The sequence below is a fragment of the Gigantopelta aegis genome, chromosome 8 (genome assembly GCF_016097555.1).
Source record: "Gigantopelta aegis isolate Gae_Host chromosome 8, Gae_host_genome, whole genome shotgun sequence".
NCBI classification, from domain to species: Eukaryota; Metazoa; Mollusca; class Gastropoda; order Neomphalida; family Peltospiridae; genus Gigantopelta; species Gigantopelta aegis.
In genome coordinates, this window is record NC_054706.1 from 38,964,785 (window position 1) to 38,974,194 (window position 9,410).

The following is a 9,410-nucleotide window of genomic DNA, read 5'->3' on the forward strand; positions in this document are numbered from 1 at the left end:
CCTACGTGCGGTGCAAGAGGGATGAACCATCCTGTTACGTATCTCCTATGGGAGTGGCGGTCCTACGTGCGGTGCAAGAGGGATGAACCATCCTGTTACGTATCTCCTATGGGAGTGGCAGTCCTACGTGCGGTGCAAGAGGGATGAACCATCCTGTTACGTATCTCCTATGAGAGTGGCGGTCCTACGTGCGGTGCAAGAGGGATGAACCATCCTGTTACGTATCTCCTATGGGAGTGGCGGTCCTCCTAAGGAAGAGCAACTGATAGTGGACCATGGAAGCAATCACGACTTTGCCTAACACCCTTTCGACTCTGCCTTGTGCAAAAATACAATTTTGATATGGGAATACGGTTTTGTCGTTGGTTGGCACTAGAAGTTGTTCTCTTTATTTTTTAACTTCCCTTACATTCTTCCTTATTTTCCCTATCTCCCCTATGATCAACCTTACCAGTTTGCTGTAAGCTATTTCTATCTCCAGCCAGTTCGCTGTCAGTTCACTGCGACTGGTATATTAAAGGTCGTGGTATGTGGGATGGTGCACATAAATGATCCCTACAAATGGACAAATGGTGCGAGTTTCCTTTCTAAGACTATTTAAAAATTATCAAATGTTTTGACATCCAATAGCCGATCATTAATAATATCGATGTGCTCTAGTGCTGTCGTTATACAAAACATTTTAATTTTAACTTTTATTTCTCAACTTCTTTTACAGTTTTTCTTACCTCCCCTATATTCGACCTGACTATTTTTCAGGAGCAGCAAGACCTGGGAGAGATCCTGCTGTCTCTCAACTACCTCCCGAGCGCCGGACGACTCAACGTGGACGTCATGAAGGCCAAGGGGCTGCTCCAGACTGACCTTGTCGGCGGGTCCGGTGAGTTGTAACATTGTAATTATTACCCATATGGGCAGGGAGAAGTGGGGAAAGAAAAATGATCTTTCCCTAGGGAAAGAGAATTAGAGAATACTTTGGCATTTGGCGAGGGAAGGGCAACATTAATTTACGAGTGCAAGATAAACGGTATTACCGAGTAGCGAGTTGGGTATTCTGTTTATTACCCATTGTCAATATTTATCATTTTATGGAAGATTTTCAAACCATACTGTTATTGGCGTTAAAACAACTTGTTCTGAATATGCACGTTAAAACTCTTGACCTTGACCTCGTAGTAATAAATATAGAAATATAGAAAATAACGTCGGTAGTTTGCAACTTACGTTGACAGGTTGTACTGATTGTAAAAGGGTTTAACTTTATGCTGAAAAGGGACATATATAATATATATAATCTCAAGTTACGTAATATCGCCGAAGACATTAATTCAGATTCCAACTGTTGTAGATCGGCAATAGCATATTGTTTGGTACATTGGCGAAGTTTAGTATATAGCAAGTGAATGTAATTGTCCATTGTTGGACAAAACAAAGCTTGTAATCGATGATACACCACATTTGGTGTATTCTCCCCTTTGGACTCGTCCTCCCAATGATGTCTGTCAGAAGATGCAACTCTGTTATAATTGTACACGGTTTATTATATTCATGAAGTTTGCGCTTCGAACAATTCATAGCACTGCAAAGATACACACAGAAAAATGTCTGCGACTTGTTACTACGGTAGACAGAGACAAAATGACATTTTGTTTTGAGTATCAATACTTCGTCTGTATTCCATGCATTGGTGCCTAACATTTGTTTATAACATGCTACATGTATGTATTTCATGTTTTTATTATTTATAGAAATTTAATTCTGTTGTAATGTTTATATCACATGGAAACATTTACCGATCCACTTTTCAAGTTTCAGTTTATACCAGTGGTTAGGGTGGATGCTTTATAAACTGGATCAGTCTTGTATTGGACTGTATTACGATAATATACTCAAAAACCAAAGTTTAGCTAATGTTAAAAGAAATGGCATAACATTTATAAATTGACCTATTTTTATGAATTAGTATTCACATCTGAAATGTTTACCATTTACAAACAACATAAACTCACCAACCTTTGCCTTAACACAACAGGGGGACCTGGTTTTCTTTTAAGTTTATTCAACCATGGCAAATTTAAAAGATATTTGCTAAACTTTCGTTGTTAAGTATATATGCAACATGATGATTTCCGTATGCTTTTTGCCTATGACTTTCCATGACCATTTTTCATGACTTTTCTTAAATCCAATGGTTAAACGGTTGAAAAGCTAATAGCAGCAGTTGCCATCTGTCTATGTATACTGATGTATACTGCAGAAAAGAAACAAAATGGAAGACATGAAACGGAAGGCCAAATTTAAGTACTACTACTATAGTAATGTCTTCATTTCATACAAAGTTGTAATGTGGAATTTAAGGAGTGTCGAACTGACTTCCAGGGGCGGATTATGGGGGGAGGGAGCGTTCCCCAGTTGCACGGACCCCCCTCCCCCGGCTAAAAAAAACCCCCACCCCACCACGTAGACCTAATTGATGTCCATGTAAAATTTAAAATTATAAACATTTACATATTGTTTCAGACCCCCCCCCACCCCCCCACCCCCACCCCCCTTACTTAAAGCATAATCCGCCCCTGGTAACAGGGTCACTTTCTGACACTATGGATGGAGGGTTTTAGCTGCAGTCACAGTTTTCTCTTACTATTTGTGCGATCCCTCATTTCTTTCGATCAGTATATTTTCCTCAGAACGCGATAACACATAATCGCATAATCTTTGACATATACCAAAACGAAGCAGAGGTTGAAATAAGAAATAAATCAATGACTCCACAAAAGGGATCGATTATACGACCACGCTGTCCCCGAGAGACGTCACGCTACACCAACGTGGGATGTCGACGCTGACATTTCCCACTATTCCACAAACCATATCGAGGACATTTAATAGAAGGCGACACACTGGTGTCTCGGCCCACCTATACATCCTTCCGTTCTTCTTTCTTTCTTCAATTTATTTCCGTGCTTATATCCAATTAAGGTTCAAGCACGCTGTCCTGGACCAACACCTCAGCTAACTGGGCTGTCTGTCCAGGACACTAGGTTAGTTGTTAGTTGTTGGTGGTTTGTGCGAGAGAAGAAGTGTAGTGGTCTTACACCTACCCATTGAGTCATTAAAACTTGCTCTGGGTGGAAGCCGGCACCGGGCTGCGAACCCTGTAACCACCAGCCTTATGTCCGATGGCTTAACGACGACACCACCGAAGCCGATCCATGCATCCAAGTAAAGAGTGTCTGACCTACTGAACTCTTAAAACATAGTTAGCAACACAGGCATTACCGTTACACTAGTATTATAACACCAGAGCCCGTGCTTTTAAACCTTTTAAGGGTCCATTCTTTGGTTTCAACACTGTCTTAAGACATTAAGGTCACGACGGTGCCATACAAACTGTATGTAGCCGTTCAGACGTTGCTGAATCTTGAAAGTTAGAGCATTCTGTTAGCACAGTAATTGCATTTAGCACTATTTTAAAATCAGATGTAGTTGCCGTGTGTAGACCGTAAAAATCTTTGCCATTATCGTGTATGTAGTATATTCGCTTTACTGACAAATGAAACAAATTGGGTGCTCAAAGTAGACGTGCAATGTATTAACCATCTTGATACACGTGAGATCGGATATCGGTGAATCGGTGATCAGCCGAAGTTTTATTGACTGCTGTCATGTGTTTATTGTCGGTAAAGAACGAGTGAACTGGAGTTCGCATGACATATGAGTTTTCTAAAGACATCCCGGAGCTAGGATGGACTGGAGCGAGTCTCAGCTATTGATCAGGGTTTTCACCAAGGATCCGAAGAAGAAACAATGTTATAATCTGTCAATCATCTATATATGGAAAATAATTTCGTGCTTCACCGACTTAAATGTGCGCCATTTACATCATGGTATATTGAACATTGCGCGCAAATATCCTGTTGACCAAATATTGTTGGCATTATTATTCTGCTTTGTTCGAGAGACCGGTGTCGTAATGCTGGTAGGAATTGGATCTCACCCTAGAGCGAGTTTCAACTGTTTAGACATAACGCCCAAAGTAATTATAGGTAAAACCATTACACCATCTATTATCTCTCTAACAGCTAACAACTAGCAACCTCTTTCTCTATGTATGTGTGTGTGTGTGCGTGTGTGTGTGTGCGTGCGTGTGTGTGTGTGTGTGTGTGTGTGTGTGTGTGTGTGAGAGAGTGAGTGAGAGTGAGAGTGAGAGTGAGAGTGAGAGAGAGCGCATGCTTGCTTTAATGTTGATTAGATATGGACTCTAAAATCAAATTAAAACGAAATGAAAGTTGCCGACACCATATTGTTTGATAATATTATATTCAGTATTTTGATTCTTTAAAGGTGCTGTGTTAAAAGTTACATAATGACTACTTCCCTAATTATTTATACACGTTTGCTTTAAAATGTAAACATACCTTCAGCTATATATATATATATACCCATAAAAGTACAATCAAATACAATTTAATTTACTAGTAGAAAAACATTTTTATTGGAGAATATTTAAATGATGTCCGACGGTATCTAAGTAGTACACTCCGTAACATTGTAACAGGCGGATATTGCCGACAAGTTTGCAGTCTTTGTGCAACTCATCTGTGTCTGATGGCCCTACCTCACTGCCTACAGTTATTGTGCCAGATTTCGTGGCTTCGCAATTTGATCAGATTTGTTACAACATGATAAGACAGGAATCTAGTCCTACTGAACGCAATGCTGAAAACACATTACATTTTCAGTATTTATGTAAACATTAACCTCGGAATCAAGTACTTTGCAGATATTGATTACAAATGAATGTAAAAATAGTTAACTATGATATGACATTTACTTTCTAAGGCTACCTTCGTGTACTGTGTCATGTATTACTTGGCTAGTTTTCTTTAATTGTCGAATAGGAGCCAATAGAAAGATGTTTTCTGTTAACTTTGAGGCGTCGCATTCCTACATGTAACACGGACTCGGTTTATCAGAGCTCCTTAAAGCCACACTCTTGCCTTCAATACCCTTTACCATTGTTTACTAACGCACCATATATCTTTTACTACCTTTATGCAACTCGCACATAACATATACTAGGTAAATAAATGCATCCTTGGTAACAGCTTGCCTCCCAAAAAACCAAAGAGTTCAATGAAATTATCACTACCGATTCTGATTTATACCGATGACGCGCAGATTAAATGTGCACACGGACCGTAAGTAATCTTTAAGCCTTGGTTTTTGTTAGGTTTTTTTTTTTTTTTTTTTTTTTTTTTTTTTTTTTGTCAGATACGTATATCTTACAACTGTTTGTTTACAAATGTATCTAAATCGGTAAACACGTTTGGAAACAACTGGTAATATGAATGCTATCAAAGTGACACGAGTGTATTATTCTGGGTTTTTTTTTCTTTTACATATCTTTAAAAACACGATGCAGTTGTAATGTCTGGTGTTATTGGAAAGACGATATTTGATGTTGGTGAGACGAGACGCCATGTCCAAGTTGTTTTTATACATGTAGCTCTCACCTCGTCGCCAACGGTCACTCAGTGTACATTCAGACAGAACTCAACAACACTGCAGCCTTCAAAACAAAACCTACTTGTACATTCAACGGTCACTCAGTGTACATTCAGACAGAACTCAACAACATTGCAGCCTTCAAAACAAAACCTACTAGTACATTCAACGGTCACCCAGTGTACATTCAGACAGAACTCAACAACACTGCAGCCTTCAAAACAAAACCTACTTGTACATTCAACGGTCACTCAGTGTACATTCAGACAGAACTCAACAACACTGCAGCCTTCAAAACAAAACCTACTAGTACATTCAACGGTCACTCAGTGTTCATTCAGACAGAACTCAACAACACTGCAGCCTTCAAAACAAAACGTTCAACTTTCTCATTAATGGAGGAACCAGATTCTTCGCAAGATGGAACAAAGCCGCCTACTTTCGTTAATGCCTGCCCATTCAACTTTAGCCGTGTTTGTGAACTCAAGATTGCAATTGCTGAATGTGTTCACTTCTACAGATTTGTTAAGCGTCATTCCAAATAATGCATTAATAAGGACACGAAGAAAAAACGTGCTAATGACGAACCTTGTTAATTTGTACGCACATGTTCACGAAGTTGACGCGGCTTTTGAAGTTTTGAGTCGTTCACCTGGCGTCGTTGAGCACGTCACGCTGACGTCAGGTCACTAGGCGACGGGAAAGAGGTAGTGTCTCTGAATATAATCTATAAATCTGACTGCAGGAATCCGCGGTAATTGCCACCAAGGGCCATCAGTAGTTCACTCTTGTCAAGAGTTTTCTCGTCAATACACCGCCAAGCTGAAGTAAGCTTGAAAACAAGTTTTATCAAACAGCAAATTCAAGTTTTAATTTTACTTTCATCACCAAGTGTTGAAATACACAGATGTTACACACCAAACAGCACTAGTTTTCGATTTCGCTAGTTAGATCCGTTTTCAAACCGCGTGTTGAAAGATAAAGGGTATCTAACGATCACTCACTTTTTATTTTCGGTTTATTACGCAGACGGTTCAAATTATTTTCCTTCCATGTTAAAGTGACATGCCCCAACGTATGCAAGATTGAACTAGCTGATGTACAAAGATACGTCTATCCCTTAAGCTTAGCAAAGAGAGCTAAGTATTGTTTGGTCATTCGATTGAACAGGATAAAACAGACATATTTTGTCATAAACAACAACAACAACAACAACACCAACAAAACCATATTATTTTATTCTACAATCCAACAAGTGGAGTGCATGAATACAAATTTATTAATATATTTTTATACTGTTCATATTTGGTATAAACAGTCTAGAGAACAAGATATTTGCCGTATGACGTCATTAGAAATGATTATTAGACGATCGTTTCAGACTGATATTTTGTAATTAAAACCTGCGTTATAAAACTCATCTTGCTAATTTGTAGTCTTAAATTTTAATTAAGACGTAAAACAAACTCGGCAAATATGATACTGTAGTTTATTTCGGAAAAATACAAAAGGTACATATTTCACCTGTCTTTGTCTGTTGGTGTAAAATAATAGTTTATTTACCGAATGGATGAGAAAATAAAAACATCCACCAAAAGTACACCATCAGTGGTGAAAATGTCAACACTGAAAGACGGCAAGCCTCGTGCAAGGTCGACATTTGCACCACCTCGGGTGTACGTTTTGTATCTCACATAACCTGTGACCTGTGACCTGTGACACTAGTTTTTACGTGCCTATATCCACAGAGGTTCAGGCACGCCCACCTCGGATTTAATCTCTGACTTCGCCAGTGACTAACTCCGGGACATAACCGCATATGGTGGGTACTTATAGCTCCACCGTGTCTTCATGACTCGACACACCATCGTCAGATTTGAACATGTATTGTGTGAGTTCCTATTGCTTGTAACAATTTCACTGGGTAATAAATACTTTAGTCCCTGTACTATTTCATACAATGCCTATATGCTATACGACGTGCTATACTCTTTATTAGGAAATTATTTCACTTAAGAACATAAACTTAATATGAAATGGAAGCTCGTTATGCTACTCTTCTCGTTGGGATTGATTATACATGTTATTTACCAATCCGTAACCGCGACATTTAATTGTTATTCTTTCTTGCCCATTCTTTAGTGGATTATCTCCAAGCATGCTTGGTAATTGGCGTGGCAAAGTGCTGTAATTACGGGGGCGAGTGGCAAATTCTTTTAAAACACAATTATTGGGTGATAAATATATTAAACTCTCCTTCGTTTAACACGATACTTATGTTACTCGTCATATTGATAATTGGCGTAGCAAAGGTCGCTGGAAAGTGCTGCGTGGGATTCGTCTCATTCTGTAATTACGGGGGCGAAACATACCTCAGTTTTAGAGTGCCCGTCTAACGTAAGGTGAGTAGTAGGATCGATCACCCGCCATGAACACGGGCTGTTTTCCCGTTCCAACCAGTATTCCACGACTGATACATCAGCGGTCATGGTATGCACTGTTCTGTCTACTGGACTGTGCAAACGAACAACGCTTGCGTCTTTTCGGAAGAACCAGTCTATGTGTTGACCGCAGGTTTCTTTTCTCGACAGATGTCAGAATAACCACATGCTAGTATTATTACACCATACGAAATGATCTGTCTTTGTTATTTTTCATGCATTTATTCTATAATTACATATACCAGAATAGAATAGATGTTTAACGACACCCCAGCACATAAAATTTACATATACCAAGACAACAACGATTGATTAGCCTAAACTATGTTCCGCAAACATTGGGAAAGTGTTCGTTTCAGTTTGTAATTGCCCTTTCCCTCTATAGGTAGTACTAAACCAAATAACTTCCGGCTGGGTCAAAGTTCGAGGTGCACCCAACTTTTGATAGAGAAGTGAACACCACAAGTCCTGTGATTGGTTATAAATGTGAGTGTGTTGGTTGTAAAAAATAATAATTTCATCTGGGTAAAAAAAATGTGCAATTTTATTTCATCTAGTACCAATGTGTCAAGTAGCCTTGTGCTTGAAACATGTATGGGGTACCTGTAAAAAAAAGTACTCGAATTTTATGCGAAACTAGGGTAGTCGTAGACGCTACCCGTTATCTCAGAAACGAGCAGCTTGACCCCCCATTTTTTTCTGATTCACTTTAAGTGTAAGGGGTGGTAGTATTTATATCCGTGGCTTTTATGTCGGTTGATACGTTGCAGGTAGGAGTTTTAGCCACATATGTTACTATTGTCGTCTATGGGATTTGATTTGGTAGTATACACCCTAAAGAAGAGGTGATATTTCTATGCCGCGATTCTCTTTTCACCCCCTTCCCCCTCCCTCTTCCCAAGCTGTTTTTAGTTCAGGCGCGGCTATGTAATGGGGCATATCACTTTGATATAAACCAAAATAAGATAGACCAAAGAGGTAATTAAAAAAATATATGTCAAAACTTTGCAGTGGTTCTATAACTACGAACTCCAAAGGCGTCAAAAGTAAGTCCGCCGAGTAAAAATAGAAAAGACAATCACTGCGACTTATTTGATTAAGCCGTATCACTGAATATGATGGCGCACTGGGTGTTTGGGGACGTAACTGGATTTGGCAGCGTGTATCCGGCACGTTGTCTGTCGGCCTATTTTTAGTTGATTGTATTAACAGTTGCACGGCGTCGTCCGGATCGGGTCTGGTAATTTGTGTCGCTTACGTCATACCGAGGGTCGGTGGGTCGTACGATCGATAGGTCTCGTGGCACCCGCCTCGATGGTGTCGTGGTTAAGCCGATTAACATAAGGCTGGTAGGTACTGGGTTCGCAGCCCGGTACCGGGTCCCACCCAGAACGCGTTTTAACGACTCAATGGTTAGGTGTAAGACCATTACACCCTCTTCTCTCTCACTAACAACTAATC

General features: G+C 39.6%; 1 protein-coding gene across 1 annotated transcript in view; it reads left to right on the forward strand.

The window, feature by feature from the left end:
• Positions 1-9,410, forward strand: part of LOC121378539 (synaptotagmin-17-like) — a 31,165-nt gene that overhangs the window by 9,723 nt on the left and 12,032 nt on the right. Inside the window, exon 3 of the mRNA XM_041506755.1 lies at positions 760-880. Coding sequence (XP_041362689.1) covers positions 760-880 — 121 coding nt within the window. The remainder of the gene's footprint in view (positions 1-759; positions 881-9,410) is intronic.